The sequence below is a fragment of the Plodia interpunctella genome, chromosome 18 (genome assembly GCF_027563975.2).
Source record: "Plodia interpunctella isolate USDA-ARS_2022_Savannah chromosome 18, ilPloInte3.2, whole genome shotgun sequence".
Classification (NCBI taxonomy): domain Eukaryota; kingdom Metazoa; phylum Arthropoda; class Insecta; order Lepidoptera; family Pyralidae; genus Plodia; species Plodia interpunctella.
Genome location: NC_071311.1, coordinates 1,364,180 through 1,382,409, shown reverse-complemented (window position 1 = coordinate 1,382,409; position 18,230 = coordinate 1,364,180). Strand labels below are relative to the sequence as shown.

At 36.0% G+C, this 18,230-nt stretch overlaps 1 protein-coding gene across 1 annotated transcript; it reads right to left on the bottom strand.

The window, feature by feature from the left end:
* Positions 1 to 12,460: 12,460 nt before the first annotated feature.
* Positions 12,461 to 14,892, bottom strand: Jra (Jun-related antigen). The gene has a single exon (XM_053758291.2). It carries the CDS (start codon positions 14,769 to 14,771, stop codon positions 14,049 to 14,051), a length of 723 nt encoding a protein of 240 aa, XP_053614266.1. The 5' UTR covers positions 14,772 to 14,892; the 3' UTR covers positions 12,461 to 14,048.
* Between the last annotated feature and the right edge of the window lie 3,338 nt (positions 14,893 to 18,230).

Genomic DNA, 18,230 nt, shown 5'->3' with positions numbered 1-18,230 from the left:
TAACAACCAACCAAATTGGGCAGGACAGGGCTGGGTCGTTTATTGGAGAAAGCAAACTGCGCCCACGCACGTACTACAGTCACCACAAACATCTACAGAAATTATGGCAAAATCGCCTTTATTACCTCCAAATAAGCTGTACAAAGCGAATACGACCGTGTCCTTTTATGGGCATAGGTTTATGTGAGAATTCGCCACGGATTGTAATAAAAGTAAATACTTAATTGGCGTGTTTACTTGGATTTTCGAATTTGTTATTTTTTCTTAGTGTACAATATAATACTCTTTGTTGCAGAAAATAATTACAATATTATTACAGTAATACAGAGGAAATGTCAAGCAAGAGCCAGCCCTGTTATTTGTGTGACCTGGAGGGCTACCACGAAGTAGCACTTTACTAACTTGGACATGCTGTCTCTTTCTCACATATCGTGTAAAATAGGGAGAGAACATATGGACGCAAGCACGTGCTTTATGTTTCATGGTAATCCTTCTGTATTTACCATGGATATAAAGTATAATAAAGTGAACAATATTCAATCTTTAACGCACTAAACAATCCGTGCAACCTAAAATTGACTGGTTGTGAAAACACAGACGAATCATTAAAATTTTAAGGTTTTTTTTTACGCTGACCCCGGGTTTCGCAGCCTCAAATTAAAACGGGAACGCGCTAAAATGTGAGAGAGTGTACTATAGAGTCCCCATTTCCACTTTGTCATGATAAAAATCGAAATTTCCATACAAATATTACAAAATTTAGTTGCAAGATCCCACTCGAATAGACATGTAAAATAATGTTTGACCCAGCGGCAAAAATGGGAAAATTTTGAAAAGAGCATTTTATTTTTAAGCTTTTTCAACAGTTGCGACATCGCCAGGCCGTATGTTCCCCTGTAGTTTTCCTCGAAGGGTACATTAGAATTGCAAAGAGGACACCAAATGCACGCAAACAATTCAATTCGAATTAATATTCACAAAGAATGGAAATCTTCGTTTGTTTTTTTTTTTTGAATCGCTTTGAATTGCCAAGTTATTTAAACAACAGTATGTTACCTTGTGTTTATGACATCGTTTTATACCGCTAAGGGTCTCAATAAGAAATACCTGTCTTCGAATATACATAGAGGAAAAGCGTGCTTGTTGATCGAAATCTGTCCAGTTAATTTTTACATAATCACATAGTAAGTTGCTTCTCGCGCAAGTTGTTGCTTGATCTTAAAACTAAGTACCGAATTTTGATGCTTGTTTTTTAGGTAAATAGAGTAATTCAAGAGGAAGTAGTAGCACATAATAATTACATAAAGAGATTTTTTGTCTTAATAATTCCGGCAGTTTGTACGATACAAATTAATTATTATTGTGTGATTTGTCCTAATATAATTATTTATTTAATATTAGGTAGGTACCTATACTTTGTCCAAGTGGAAGGTTGATCATCTACGTATCACTACGCAGTATAAAATAAAGTCGCTTCTCGCTGTCTCCCTATATGTACCTATGTTCAGATCTTTAAAGCTACGTACCGGATTTTGATATTTGAAAAATTAATAATACCTATAGTGTGACTAGCGGCCCGTCCCGGTTTCGCTCGGGTAAAACAACATTAAATTATACACATAGTTAGTGTGAGGTACTAACTATTAAAAAACCCCGCATCAAACTCCGTTTGGTAGTTTTAAAGATCTGAGCATACATAGAGACAGGCAGCGGGAAGCGACTTTGTTTTATAATATGTACTGTGCAGTGATACCTGAAGGTTTAGGTGTGTATATTTATTATGGTTTTACCCGAGCGAAGTCGGGACGTGTCGCTACTGTTTTATAATAGGTATGAATACAATATGTAGGTATGTACATTATTGTACATGTCCCCCTATATTTTACTGACAGACGTATCATTAGACTTTGTATCAGTGACGAAAGCCACCGCCCCACACAAAATCGCATTACTTCGACGAGATAAGATATCATATCCGAGCTGGCCAGGCTATCAGAATTGTTATGAAAACAATGGAAAACTCAAAACAATAATGCTTACGCAATGTATTATCTATAAATTTTTGCATACACACAACAGCACAAGCGGCAGTAGGATAGGTGACATTTTATTTTATTTTAATGACGATTTGAAGGCCCTTATATTATTATAAACCGTTAACTTTTAATGTCAAATAATAAAAAAAGTAATATTCTGGTTTCTTCCTCATCCTTTGGACGTCGGAGCCCAGGATCCGCTGGACCCAAACTAACAATCATCGACAGCAAATCTTCTCGCAGTAAAACGGCGGAAAATATATGCAGTAGTGTTATATCCTATATGCAAGGTCACATACTCGTGATATCTTATCCGCCAGATAAGATTAAGATGGTCTTGGCCGCTGATAAGCTTCATCTTAGCCAGAACAAATAAGTTTATATGACCCGTAAACAGCTTCAATGTTACATTGTCTCCGTCCTCTCAGCACTTTTCCGATTACATCCGCAGCCATGGAGCGTCGGAGCCCAGGGTTCGCTTGCTTTTTTATTTCACTGGGTAGGCTGATGTGTGAAGCTTTAAGTTTCGTGGCTTAGTTGTTAAAGGATACACGAATAACGATTAAATTTTACAATAATACAAATGTAAAAATTATGATATAGTGCGACATGTCTTGCTATGTATATACGAGTAGCATAACTACAAATATTTATTCAATTACATGCATTATTAAAATTTAAATTGGATTTTATTCCAGTGACAAATGAATGCGTTTGTACAAATATCAATGCACTTGACTGTACACAAATGCAAACCAAAATTTCGGAATTTATGCGCGGACAACCAAGACAAGTTTACCCCAGAGCACGTTTACCCCAGAGCTGGGCTTCAATCATGTCTGGTTCGAACATTACCGGCCGCACAGTTACGAGTATTGTCCGAATTAAAACCATTAGCCGCGACACGGGTAACGAACTAAATAGGGTTGCCAGCTGAAAGAAAAATTAAATTTTCTTTCGTACAAATCCTTTAGGCCAAAGGATAAATATTGCGATACAATTTATACAAGTATGAGATTCAGTTTTCAGAGGCACATTCGGAGTATACTATGTAAATTTCATATAAACTAGTGTTTAAAATCCAGCGTTGTAATTAAAAGATTCCAACCACCCGAAAGAAACGTAAATACATACATAGCAAGTGAATTAAATGCTTGATAAATTAAATAAATATGTGCTTCCTAAAATTTTTGACAACCCTAGAGTAAGGTCAACAGACTTCTGTTAATTTCGTATATGGATAAAAGTGATAGACATAATACGATTCTCATAAGACTGAGAGTTCAATGACACTAATTATACTACATTGGATTTTGGTTCCAATTCACCAAGTTTTACAGATTCATAGACACGTCAAACTTATAACTCACCTCCTTCTGTCGTCGGGGGTTAAAAACAAAGTTACTTTATTCTTAGATTTTTAAAACCATACGCAACGGATTAGATATGAACAGAAACAGAGACGCGGAGGGCGACGACGAGGCGACTAGCAGTTGTTTTACGTGTAGTGTAGTAATGATAGTCAAAAATGTTCAACGGTTGAAATCACATAATATCTGACTATAATAATAAGTAGATGTTGCCCGTGGCTTTGCTCCCGCGGGAATTTTGAGATATAAAAAAAAACCCTATAGCAATATTTGATAATGTAACTTTCTAATGGTGAAATAATTTTTGAAATCAGTCCGGTAGTTTCGGAGATTACCCGCCTTAAACATACAAACTCACAAACGCTTAAGTACCTCTTTATAATAATAGTATAGATAGATAACGAAATCGCAGTAAGAAAACTTATACTTGGTTCGTCATTACCTACAGATTTCAGCACTTTTTATTTCAACAGTTTCATCTAGAATGCTATATTTTTACAGAATATCTATTTTTGGTGGGATTTAATTTACTAGTGTGTTGTGTAGGCTCAGGGTGAAGGTAGTCATGCAAAAATCTCGGTCATCTATGTGGATCTTCTTTGGCAAGAGCACAGAAACTTGTCCTATTTACCCATAACTTAGGCCAGTGGACACTTGCCAGGCAAGTTTTCCGTAAACGTCATTGTCTGCATTATACGGTAGTTTTTTTAGTTTTAACCTCAAAATAATTAATGTAAAAATGCAATGTATGAAATTTATATGGATGTACTGTAGGTATAAAATTCTCATAAAAGACTAAGTTTTGTTTATTGACATAAATAAATCGAATAAAAATAGTTATTATAAATTGATGCCGCCATATTGCTTTTTATCATGACGTCACATAACCTATAACTACCGGATAGGAATCTGGAAAATATCTAAACTGGTTTAGGAGTTATTGTTGATGTTTATAACCAAACTGTATAGACCAATTTGCTGTACTATTTAACGTACAGTACACTTCACGTCCAGTTAGAGTATGGACTCTAAGCAGCGGGATTAGCGTTGAGTTTGTCATGAAATTGGTCAGTTTGATAACCGTTGGTATTATATTATGGATATTTATATTATGCCGGCTTCATACTGTCGCCGAACGCGGACAGATGCCGATATACATTGCGTAGTTTGTGTGAGAGGGTTTATTTACCGCAATGAAAACCCAGCAATGTAAGCAGAATCCTCAAAGTTTCGCGATAATGTGTAGCCGGCAGCAGCGGCGCCAACAGCCGATAGGTGACGGCGCCAACCACAATATTTATGGGTGCTTTCAACAGCTAAACTAACAAAGAATTTTTCTGTTTATGTGTGTTCAACAAAAACTGTCGTGAAATCGTAAACGCAATGAATGTAGCTTTGTCCTTTGTACAATATAGGTAACATATTTTGATGAATACATTGTGGGTTTTTCTCATTGTGTTAATTCTATGCAAAGTCTATGACTGAAAAAATTTTACGTGCCTACAAGAGTACGACAACTTGACAAAATACTTCCCTTATTTCCGATTGTAGCTATTAGCGACCTGTAGTTATTTATCTACCCGCGACTTACCACGCGTAAATTTATTGTAATTTTTGGGGATGAAAGTTTCTAAAAGTAGGTAATAGGTAAAAGTTGGTAGGTAAAAAGCCCCATGTCCTTCTCCGCACTACTGTCTATATGCATGAGAAATTTCTAGAATAATGATTGCGTAAACAAAGTAACGTGACTACAAGCAGCGAGAGATGGCGGGACATTGACGTTGATCATTGATATTGTCGTGATGTTAATTGTCGTCCTTGGAGAAAAGGCTGCGGTGAAGTTTGTTGCGCCGCTTCTTCTTCACCTGCGCTTTGGAAGCCGGCAGTAGACTTAGTTTAAGTAATTTTTGACGTCAATAAGTGATGTATATCATCCTAAATTTAATAAAGAATTTTGAATTTGAATTTGACATCGTACGGCGAGCTACGCCTGCCTCTCAGAATCAAAAACCATGTTGACCACGACCACTCTGTCAAGAGTGATACAAATAAGATGAAACAAAGTAATATTACGTCAGGGATGTATGCGTGCCCAATGGTCTGATAACTAGGGATGCCGACGACCGTGCGATGTTTAGACGAAGATGTTGTAAAACGGACGCTAAGTTCCGACGCTCATGGGCTTAGGAAGAAACCGGAAAACGCTCAGAGATTGCGTTAACAAACAAACGAACAACAAACCAACTCTAACACAAATAATTAAATATTAATTAAACGCCTTGTAGCTTTGAAAAGTTGGAATTACACTTTCCTCGCTAAGTTTCCTCATACTATTTACGCGAAGAACTAATATAGGTGCAAACAAAGTAACATACAAAACAGTAATAACCACGTAGGCGAAACACATTTATCTAATCTGTTGGAACTCCTCGAATGTACACATACAATAACCATCAACTTGTAACTGTATCGAGGAGTGTTGACAAAAACACAAATCAATTTGACTCGCCTTATCTCCAAAATGGTTGGAAGTTTTAACGTTACGTGGGTGCACTATTGTGAAGTTATTGGGCGCTATAAATGTGCCGTCACAGAGACAACTGTTATTGTAATGTTATGCCGGCTCCACGCAGTCGTCGAACAGTTCGCCAAACGTTGCCGGATTCGGTATACAATGTTGGTTTTTCATTGCGATAAATAAAATCACGGATACTAACTACGCAACAAGCATTATAATATATAATTAAAAAGATAAGGCATGCTCTAAGTTAAAGTATGTTTATTGTCGCACTTTACAATATTACATTTTGTGAAATACCTTAGCATAAAGTTGCTTTATGAATTACAGGGTATGACGTCAATCAAGTTTTACCAAATAGCGACGAACGTTTAGTACCTACCTACTTATAATCATAAGCATATGTCAATTTACACTGTATGAACATTTTTTCCTTAATGCCGGCTACACAGCTAACAATGTATAAGAGCTCTTTCAATTTACCGCAAGGATTTACCAGCGATGTTCGTGAAAACCGCAAAATATGGCCTTACAGTTTGCCGATTGGGTAAAGCCGGCCGATGGTTGACTGCGGTAGAAGATGAATACGTAGTTAAAGAGAGAATGGGCGGGAAATTTGGCCAGAAGAGAATACCATCGATGGACTAAGGACCGAGGATGGACAAACACCGATTGGTACACCACCAGCCTTTGTTTGGGTCACGAGAACGCGATGGGTGAGACCGGCACAGGACCGTAAGAAATGGCGCGAAAAAAGAGGCCTAAACCCAACAGTGGGTTGATGGTTGATGTCTTAGATCATTTAATATGTTGATGTAGACTGGGAAAAAAATATACGTAAATTTTTATTTAAAAAATGGTAAGCCCTTCTGGCATGATAGGGACCAACACTATATGATTGAGTTTCAGCATTTCTTCTCAGCAGTGGTCGTTCCAAAATGCTAGTAGTTTGTAGCTTTGGTAAATATAATTTAATTTAGAATATGATGTGATAAAGTGCCTGTGAAGGCCTAATTTCTGAATAAATGATTTGATGTTGATGAGTTATAATTTTAAATTGTTGATATTTTAAATTCTTGTAAATTTAAATTGTTATCTTCTTTTATATTAAATATTCGAAATTTAAATCCTTACAAATTTATTGATTATAATTGTTTACCTATATGTATAAGTGCACGACTTGATGTGTCACCTATGATTGGGTTGCATGCTAACACACTAAATGTAATGTTTATTGGAAATGTTTGTCATGTAACCTGTTGGTGTACCTAATAAATAAAAAAAATAAAAATATGGGAATATATTATTTAGTGAATCAATTTTCTGTATCTCTGTACATGCGGAGTTAGTCCCTCCTTGCAGCGACAATGAAAGATCGCCGTAGAATATTTTCGGAGTGTCGTTGACTCCTGCGCCGGGGCCTCCGTCATTTTTCTTTTCAAAACATTTACACAAAGGCGTTTTTCATGTTTTCGGGGTTATTGTACAGTTTACAATACACTCGATTAGAATCTCACAAATGTGTATGTTAAAATTAATTTCTTTTAAATTCACATATCCAGTATTTCAACTGGTAGAACTAAAAATATGTGAATCTTTAATTAGTTCTTTCGGCAACTAAATACCTACTGGGAATTTATTCCCAAATTCCTGAACACGAAATACATTTTTTCCCTTTTAGGTCATAGGCATTTAGTATACTTTAAAGATTGTGGACATCTGTATTAATGTAAGCATTAGAACTAAGTGTTCTGTTACAAGTTTATATTGTAGATGTGCCTAATAAAAATATATTAAGATAATATTATTTAGTTGAAATTTTAGTTCTCGACATTTGTAAAATGGGAATGATAGCGTATTATAAAACACAAATTTATCATTATCGCGCAGATTTTCCTCAAAATACGTAAAATATACATTTCGTCAATGGAACTTTTATTTCCAAACGCAGATTTCTAATCGGCTTCGCATGTGTGAGTGCGTCGCACGTGTCCCTAAACACGTGTGCACACAAGCGTAGTCCTTTGTTCTTCAAACAAAGAACTATATAACAAAAGTACAGTCAATGTCAAGTTACCATGCAGACCGCTATAACGTTGTAATAAAGACGAATTTGCAATTAATGTGTGTAGGTTGATGTGCAGTTCATGAGCACAGGAGCACAATGCGTTTTATCTTAACGGATTTTGTTATGGAGATTATGAAGGTAATGAGCGTTGGTCGTGTGGATTTGCCTTGTTTTTATTTTAAAAATAAATTGTGAATGTTAACATCGTAGATACTAGAATATCTGATTATATAGATGCTATTTAGTAATATTTTTAAAAAATCTGAAGAAGAATATGAAGGAAAACAAGGGCATACTAAAAATATTATTTGACTTTGATATGATTTAGTGATAATTGGGCATAATTTTACTAGGAATCGGTTGCTGTAATTAATCTCTCTAATAAAGTAAAATGAATGTTAATGACAGCTAATTCAATTACCTAGAAGATACTTTAGTTACGACTTTCTGGGAAGTAAAAAGAAAAAAATATAGGTATAGAGTTATAATGTACTTATACCTTATTCAACAGTGAGGACCGTTCTGTACAAAATTATATAATACTTTAAAATACATTATTAATTATTTGACAAATTAAAATTTAACTAATATTTGCCCCTTGAGGACCTTGAATTTTTTTGCTACTATATATAACTACGATACGATTTTAATCTTTTACTCTGCAACAAAATACACTAAAATCCTAAAGATATAACAAGAGATCCTTTATCAGAAGTAGGACTTCAGAAGTGTTTCATGCACCAGTGCATGAAACACATATAACATTATTATGAAATAAATATAACATTATCGGGGCATACCATTGTTAAGTACCTATATGGCCAATAGGCAGCTATGTTTTCCTGGTAGCCAAACTGCTGATTGGCATGCGGTTTAGGTTAGTTTAAAGTCACGTACACAGCACACAGATTGTATGATCATTCAACCTGTAATGTTTTATAGCTCATAGATAAGAAATATAAAAACTTTCTCAATAATAATAAACTTAATTTTTTTGACATATGATTTAAATTTGATAAATCATTATAATTATACTTGATATTGAAATATACAAATATTTGTTACTTTAGTTTGTGTGTCATTTTACCCGGCTGAGGGCTGTGTTTAAAATTGATAATTTTTGTATATTTATCTAGATACTAATTAACATACTGTCGTCTACCTAGTACCTACTCTCATAAACTTGGCAAGCAAATTTCCTGGAACAAGTCCAACGATTGCGTGACGTGTTATATACACATAAAGTCGGACGAAGCCACGGGGTACAGCAATTCATACAATAAAAAAAATTAATTTATCAATGATTCATTTAATTATCGTGTTACATTATGTAAATGCATTTGTGCTTTTTATTTTTAGCCGGGCAACTGCCCTATCCCCAGCGATTTCGTAAGCCCTTTTCAAGGTTCATTGATTTAAGTACTGTAACATTATGCGTGGGCTCGCTCGCTTGCAGCAGTAAACAATAAAGGAAAGTGTGCCAGGCCAGGAGCAGCTTCCGCGGGGTTATGCTTGTGTCCGTATTGTGAAATAAGTAGAAAGTGGCAGTGACATCGCGCGATTTTCGGTTTTGGATCCTGGACGATGACAAATAATCAGTAAAGTCAAAGGAAAATATCAGAAATTTACAAAAAGAAAAAAAAAATAAGGAAATTACTTTTAAAACCAATAAAGAACAAGAAAGTAGGTACAAGTTGCAACAAAAAGTTTCGTATTTTTTATATTCCTAGCACCACGACTGCCACGTGCTGAAACACTGCATGTTTTTAGCCATTGGGGTTGTTGCATGTAATGTCTCTTATTTTATGCTTTGTGTTGGTTCTGTAATATGCAATTAAAATAATTTTACTATTATTACATTTTAACTAAACAAAAAACTAAGTAGTACAACAGATTAATTTTGTATTACGTAAATAAAATTGTATGATACAATTTACGAAGGTGTTTATTGATCAATTAAAATTTTCCTTAAGTAGCAGTATTTTGTATTGACAAGAACCATTTTCAAGAGATGGATTTGGTCATAGAAAATCTGATTAGGAATTTTATTTTTAGACCATCGAATACTTGGCTGATTGATCGAATACTTGGATTAATTTATCTCCTGTGTAGTTTATTCTAATATCAAAGAAAGTCGTGGGCGTGTCAGTGATAAGAATAGGGTTGTCACAAATCTTTCTAATTACATAACGCGTTTATTTACAGAAGCGAACAGTGGCACAACACAATGGTGCAATGAATCTCCCTGATTTATTTACACGTGGCAAGTGAGAATGTAGGGCTGGCACTGACTTATTGCTTTAAGAAACAGTTGAAAGAACGCTTATGGTTGTCAACAAATTGAATCTTTATATGTTGGATTTACATGTTAATGTTCCACCTTCAATACCATCTGTACCAGTCCTATATTGGTAGTACATGATCACACGTGATCAGTACTACCAGATCCCGATTCCCAATTCCCGATATTCCCAAACGCTATCCCCGGGTAGAACTAATTTATATTTGTCATGTGTCAACCGACCGATACATGTATGGTAAATAGATATTATCAAGTTACTCAACGGGTTGACTATAAATATTACGAATACATTTCAGAAGCCATCACCCCTGGCACCACGTGCGTTGGAGACGAGCCAGTCGATTCTAGTGATTGGTCCGGGGTCCCACCTGCGCGGGATTCTGTGGAGCAAGCCAAGGTGACACTCGATGTGTCGACAGAAAATATTGTCAGTTGTTGAACTCATATATGACGAGTGAGAAACAACTAATGTGTAAACAAAGTACCTCAATCTACTAAAATTGTTCTAGAAACCTTAAGTTCCATTAATACTAAAACTGTAAGATACCTATGCATTGAAATAAAAAAAATGTTAACAAATATGGCAGGTGAGGTTGTTTGTTTTTGTATATTTGAACAAGCCAATCTTTATAACTACAGTTGGATTGGGAAAATTATTTTGGTATTCACATCAAGATATTTTCACATGATTATTACAAGTATAAGAACCAGACAACATTTTATCCCGGTCGTACAATTCAATATTCTGAATTAGCTGACATTCAGAAAATTGAATTGTACGACCGGGATAAAATTTTGGATTTCGGTAATATCTGCAGTTTCTTTGTGACTTTACACGCAAAGAAACCCCTGGGAAAATACATCAAACAGTTAAATTGTATTCTTAGAAAATACAAGCTTTACAATATATGTATCTCTGAATAACCATAAACAATGTCATGGGAACGAGGCGTTTGCCCGTCCTGTCAATATTGTCCTTCAACAACTTTCTCTGTACTATAAAACATTAGAATTTTCCTCGAAATATGAGTCATTGTCCACGGGGACACATCGACCGCACACGATGGTTTCTCTGGAAATGTTCCAACTGAGCTTTCACAATAAACAATAATACCTTCCACTTGAATATCGTACTTTTCAAACGGGCAGGTAGCACGATCGCTCATTAAAAAGAAACCATTATTGCCCAACCCACAGAGCGCATTAAAAACATCGTTAACATAAATATACTTGTTTATATAACATACGAGAAGTATGTATAGCTATAAACACGAGTGTGTTAGTAAATATTCCACCGTGTTTGAAAAGAGAACAATGCGTTGGCCGTATGTTTACTGTCCGTCAAACTGCTTGACCCATATCCAGATTGGATGTATGTTTGTCCAAGATATTGGTCGCTTCATTATCAACTCGGATATCCGATGTGGCGTCTTCCTGTCCTTCGCTTGCCAAGTTTTTAGTTTATGGATCTCGCTTATTTTTCTTGAAACCGTCGAAATACAATTCCTCTCGTTAATAGGTTAAGGCCTTTTCAATTTATGTTCGTTACGTTTTATTGCATTATAAACAACACATTAATTTATTTCAGCCGTAAAATCATAAGATATACCTACCACTAATTACAATGAATTAATCTTACAGTGATTAGTGTCGTCTATACTATAATACAAAATTTTACATTTTATAACTTTAGTTTTTATATCAGAAAGATACCAACTACGTCTCATTTCGACTATAACACTTGTCTGTTGAATTCGTTTTGGTATTTTTTAACCATGTCATGTGATACTAGACGATGTCTCTTCTTTTTTTTTGTAGCAATCCTGAATCATTTGATTGTAACATTTTTTTTTCTTTTACTGTAATGTTACTGCATTCAGTTTTAATCGATTACGTTCATTAAGCAAATCAGTTGTCTCATTATGTGATTTGACGATTCTGCTCATTACATAACTGTATAGTGACCGCAGCAAGGTCAGTAAAATTATCCAGTTAGCTGCTATTATATTGCAATTAGCAAGCGTCACAATGCTGATCAAATAGATTTCAAAAATTTTATAATGTGTGGGTAATGTATTACATAACGATAATGATATTTCTCTTGACAGGTTTTCGACGCTAACAAGATAGAACAGATTGTTGCAGTGTGGGAAATAAAATAAAATGTAAAGGGTATAATAATCTTCATAATTTATTTTTCTCTTCATTCATTTTATCATACAATATGTATCCAGTATAAAACAATATTCTTTGTTAAATTCATAGAAATATATTATTTTAGTATAACTGTTTTATCTTTATCTTTTATAAACTTACAAATTATTGTTAACATTCTGACGAATCATTTTGTATAAAAATAATACAAACAGGGAAGAGTCGACCATGCGGGTAGCCATGACGAGAAGACGCGCACCGTCGGCTCTCTCACATATAACAATTTCAACTTGTTAATTGGTATTACATTACTTATAGTAACCTATAGAAGACAATGGTACAGAACATTTTACTGTAGCATATAATGGTAACAAAAACAATAAAAATACAGGCTTTAGTTTACAAAGCGTAGGCACTCGAGATTGCTATTTCATCCTAAATGTAAACATTATCACGCTCACTAATAAATACTTACGTACCTCATTCACTCATCGCCATGCACATACTGTCGCTCATTACGAAATGCCCTCCCATTCGTCCACAAATAATATTTAATCGGACGGCCTCGTGATACAAAAGTCGCGTCCTCTATAGTAAAGAGCACCGGGTCAGTTCTGAGAAAACATTTTATAATGTATCGGGAAAAAATACTTTGCGCAATACACTCGCTTTCTCTTTCACGCAAGCATAGCACACTCGTCTCGCACACGATCAAGATCAAGCTCTCTCACAAGCACATTGTCTTAAATCTAGCTAACAAAGACGTCCCATCTCATTACAAAAACACCGCCATTGTCGCAATTAATAAAAGTTAACCTTGTGCAACCAAAATGCTATTGGGAACGTCCGACAGGCGAACACACATGGCCGCCATTCCGCGAGGGCGGCGCAGGCGGAATTTTAATTAGCAGAACATCCGCTCGTGACTTCGTACGATGCGTTGTTGCCAGTTTTACATAGCGCTGTCTCTTTCATTTCTGCTGCTTTGTTTGGTTAATCTGACAGATATCTGTGCTCTGTTCAATGTTATCATGACCCCGATGAAATTGTCGTAAAAAAGAGTCTAAATGCAATGCTTGAGTTAAATTACAAAATGAACAATGTATAGGTACTGTAAGTGCGGCAACATAGCTAGAACGGGAAATTCGCCGTAGAACTGGCAACGTCGCGTCAACCTCGTTCAGTTTGCACACCAATGACGTTGCACGATTATCCTTTCTAGTTTCTACACTATTCTAAATGAGACAACGCAATACTGATAAAAGGAAAACAATAGTTTTGCAACTTACAATGGAAGCTAAAGCTTACGAAGTTGACTTGCGCTAAGTACATTCCTCCCTAAGTAGTTTCACAAACAACAAGCGTCCCGGAACAGTGCGACCGAGCGGAGGTTCTGCCACAGCGTTTCACTGGCAAACCATTCTATCAAACTTAACGATAAGTCCACAGCATTCTTAACGTAGCGACTTCAACACCTTACACACTAGTGTTTACTAACTATATATTACACAGTAAAATTAAGATCACAAATCGCTTTGTATGCTGCGTCCTAGCGGGCGCGACTAGCATGGAATGTGGTGGAGCGGCGGCGGCGGCGCGATCAGTAGTGCGACTCGATGAGGCAGCCACCTTTCGCATGCTCCAGCACCTGCTGCTTCAATCTATGCACGTGGTCTTTTAGTTTCACGACCATCTGCGCCAGTTCTGCGTTTTCACCCTTCAGGATCTTGACCTTCTCTTCCAGCTTGGAGATGCGTTCCAGCTTTCGCCGCCGGCATTTAGAGGCGGCTACTCGATTCCTCTGCCTCTTTCGTTCCAGCTTGATGCGCTCTTGTGTGTCCATGTCGATGGGCGAGAGCGGCGGCGAGCTAGCCGCGCTCGGCACAGTCTGCGGCTCGTCTTTGACTACGGGCGTGGGGTATCGCTCGAGCGGTCGGTCCAGGTCGGCGTACACTCGCCGACCAAGCGGCGTCGCCAGCTGAGGGTCATTATGATGCAGCTTATCTAAAGCCTCAACGAAAGGTCTCGCATACATTTCTTGTTCTTCCGTAGGTGCTAATGTTGGAAAAAGCGCCGCATTTGGGGTAGGTGTTGTGATCATTCCGTTTTGAATTATCATTTTCTCAAGCTCCGGTGAACCCAGTTTCAGCAGCTGGAGATCGGGCGATGAAAGCACGGGAGCGGCTATCCTTGACCGCTTCCCACCACGATTAAAATCCAAATCCAGGGTAAGGGACCGCTTCAGACTCTCCACCGGTCCGCTGAGGGGATACTGGTCTTCATAAAAAGTAGTCTCCATGCCGTGGCCGGAATGGCGAACCATGTGTTTGCACTGAACTCTTCTGTAACACTAAACTCACTGCGCGAACTTCAAAACTTTGTAACAATGTGGTGCACGTCCGACACCCTCGACGTTCTACTTGTTTCTAAACATTATTCAGTAACAACCACTGCTTTTATTCCATGACTCAGATAAGCTATTTTTAGCGATCGCGTTATTTGAACTCGCTGTGGTTGGTCAGGTATCACGCGATAACCATTCAAACCGCGTTGTGATTGGCTGGTTACCACGAAGCATAACGCGAGGCCTCGGCGGGCTGTTTACGACTTCGTGCGATTACCGAGAATCGACGGAACTGTTTCCAAATTCCTACGAATTGGATATTATTAGATGGTCAGAATAATATAATTTACAACAATCATATTTCAAAATACTTTTCATTTTCAGTTGTACAACTGCATAGTTCTACTAGAGGGAATATTACGAATTTATTCCCACTTTATTAAAACAGCTCTTAGTCTATATTTGGAATTAAATCAGTATTTTATGTACAAATAGTTAATACTGATAGGTAACTGACTGACTTTTAAAGAAGAAGTGCACTTTCATATAAAGTTATATAAAAACGTATGTAATTTATATAAATGTTAGACTTTATTTAGGAGAATAAAGAAAAATATGATGGATTATTTAATGTTAATGTAAATTTCAATGTAAAAATTAAAACTTGTGTACATTTTATTGAGGATATTTTTTAAAACACGATTGCACAAGTCTCGCAACCGATTTTGTTAATGAAACTATAACACATTAAAAATAATAATTTCTTAGTCAAATTGAGCTCTAAAAATAGTTTCATATTCATACCGATATAATGCGATAAGAGCCACATTCGTCAATTGACGACTTTGGAGAAAAAGCTGCGGTGAAGTTTGTTGCGCCGCTTCTTCACTTCCGCATTAGAAGTCGGCAGTAGACTTAGATTTAAATAAATATTTGATGTAGGTGATCAATAAGTGAAGTAAGTGTATATAATCCGAAGTTGTTAATGTGATTATTTATATGAAGATAGTTGGAAGGCTGGGAGACATTGTAAAGTAATTTACTGCTAATTTTAATAATAAATACACAAAAAAAAATGTTTGAATATTTGCCCTATTTAAAGGAAAAGCTCATAAAATTAAATTACGAAAATACACGAAAAAAAAAATTAAGGACAAAAATAAAATTAAAATACAATGGAAACGCGTACTGGGCGAGGCAGAGGCGGGGTAGCCGCGCTACAAGATATATGCGGGCCGCGTGACAAGGACAGAAGATGCGGAGAATCGCCGCGTGCGAGCGAGACGGGATTAACGCTCTACCAATGATAAAGTCCAGCAACTTAGTAGGAAAACAAATGCATCAAAATTTCGTTAATTTTTAAGGTCTTGCAAACTTGATTACGAACCACGACGCATTTCAAATTTATTATTTTATCAACATACGTTTATAAATACTGACTGTAAACAATTTAGTTAATTAAAAAAAAACACCAAATTTTCTGTACTAACCCTAAAGTCATCTTATGTTGTTCCGGTTTTATTCTACCCGTGTACAAAATTTCATCGAAATTCGTCAATAATTTTTAGCGTTGAAACTTGACATAATCTATCCACCATGACAAACCTTAACGCTCCCTTAGTAATTCGGAATTAAAAGGTCTAAGAACTAAGGACACTGTTTCAGGTAAAATTTTACCAGTGTAAAATATACTTACATACATCTTCCGCATTTTTTTGTATAATACTTACATAAAATGAATAACAACAATGGAAGGAAAGTAATTGCCAAAATTTTCTTGAATATTTTTCTTTACACTATCGTAAGACTTCCAAACAAAATGAGTTTGTAATGGAGAAGTGTCATTTGAACTCAAACGTATCAACAGTACAGTCAACAGCACATCAAATTGCACAAATCATTGCAAATTAGGTATTCATAGCACAAATTATTTTATAAAAATTAATTTTTTTCATGATCAGAGATCTTGTTGCATTCAATGCGTGACAAAAAAACCCATGTCCGTGTTGTAAACCGTTGAGGAGTTCCCTCGTTAGGAGCCGATGCTGAATGCACCATCATGTCATGCTTACCATAATAATGCACTGTCACGGAAACTGAAGCGACATGGAAAATTTAAACTATGTAGGACGAGTGAAAGTAGGTGAAATTTAACTTTAACAAGAAATTTAACAAGATTTTAGACAAGCATCTGATCAGGTGAAAGTAAATAATAAATTGTATAATACCTAAGACAAAATCGAAATTAAATCATTTATACAGAAATTAGGCCTTCACAGGCACTTTTTCACGTCATATTCTAAATTAAATGATATTTACCAAAGTTACAAACTACTGGCATTTCGGAACGACTAAGTAGTAAATACGTTTTTAGTAAGTAGGTAAGTAATAAGCACATTTGTTCGTTTTCACGTAAAACTCCCAATACTGTACATTCAAACATAACATTATTATGAATCTTTATCGCTGTCAGCCTTTGACAAACATTCTGGAAAGATATCATAAAATACTTCGTATTATCGAAAACAGCATGAGATTAATATTGATCCTTATCTTACGATATTGACAACATAGTATGTATTTAAGTAAATATACTATGGGAACGTACCTCTACCTACATTGATTGTGACCAAAGATAACTGTAGATTCTATTGATAGCTATAGGTATAATTTATCAGATGGTCTGCAGGGTATATCTATACCCATAAACCCTGTGTTAGACTTATTCACTCACTCAATCATCTTCGCGTGTTCGCGGTTGCATTCGGGGCTTTGACGCCGCGAAGCCCAGGATCGGCTCCCAGGGAGGGACGGTTTACAGCACGGACGTGTGTTTTTTTGTTTCATGCGTTAAATGTCACAACAATATCTCGCTGACGATGATAAAGCATTGTGGTAAAAATTACATTTATGTAAAAAACTTGTTAAAAGTGTTCCATATGAAACAAAAGATCGGAGTGTATATGAACCAAGTTGGTTGGCTGTCCCGTTATCATCATTAGGTAAAAACCTAGGTAAACATGGGTACTTAATATGCATTAATTAGGAAATGTGAAATGTTTTGAACATAAAATTAATTAGGTAATCTAATTAGGTCCTCATTGCTATATCATTAAAAAACAAGTGTTTTAGGGAATCTAACAACTTATGATCTTACCAAACTCCGTCGTTTGTATGAGAGTTTTATTTACCGCAATAAAAACCCATCAATGTAGGTAAGCCGTAACGCGAACTGTTTCGCGATATCAAAGCCGGCATATCAAACATGCACAATAACATAATCACAAACTTTATGTTTACATTATCATAGTATGAATGTCGAGTTGTGTATAGACGCGTTTGCAAATTAAATGTGACGTAGAACTAAATTTATATATCATGACGTAGAGTATGATTTTGCATGTATTAACATAATCGACAACAATATCTAAATTTAGT

Coding starts and splice junctions, on each gene's coding strand:
- Jra (XM_053758291.2), bottom strand. CDS start 14,771: ATGGTTCGCCATTCCGGCCACGGCATGGAGACTACTTTTTATGAAGAC.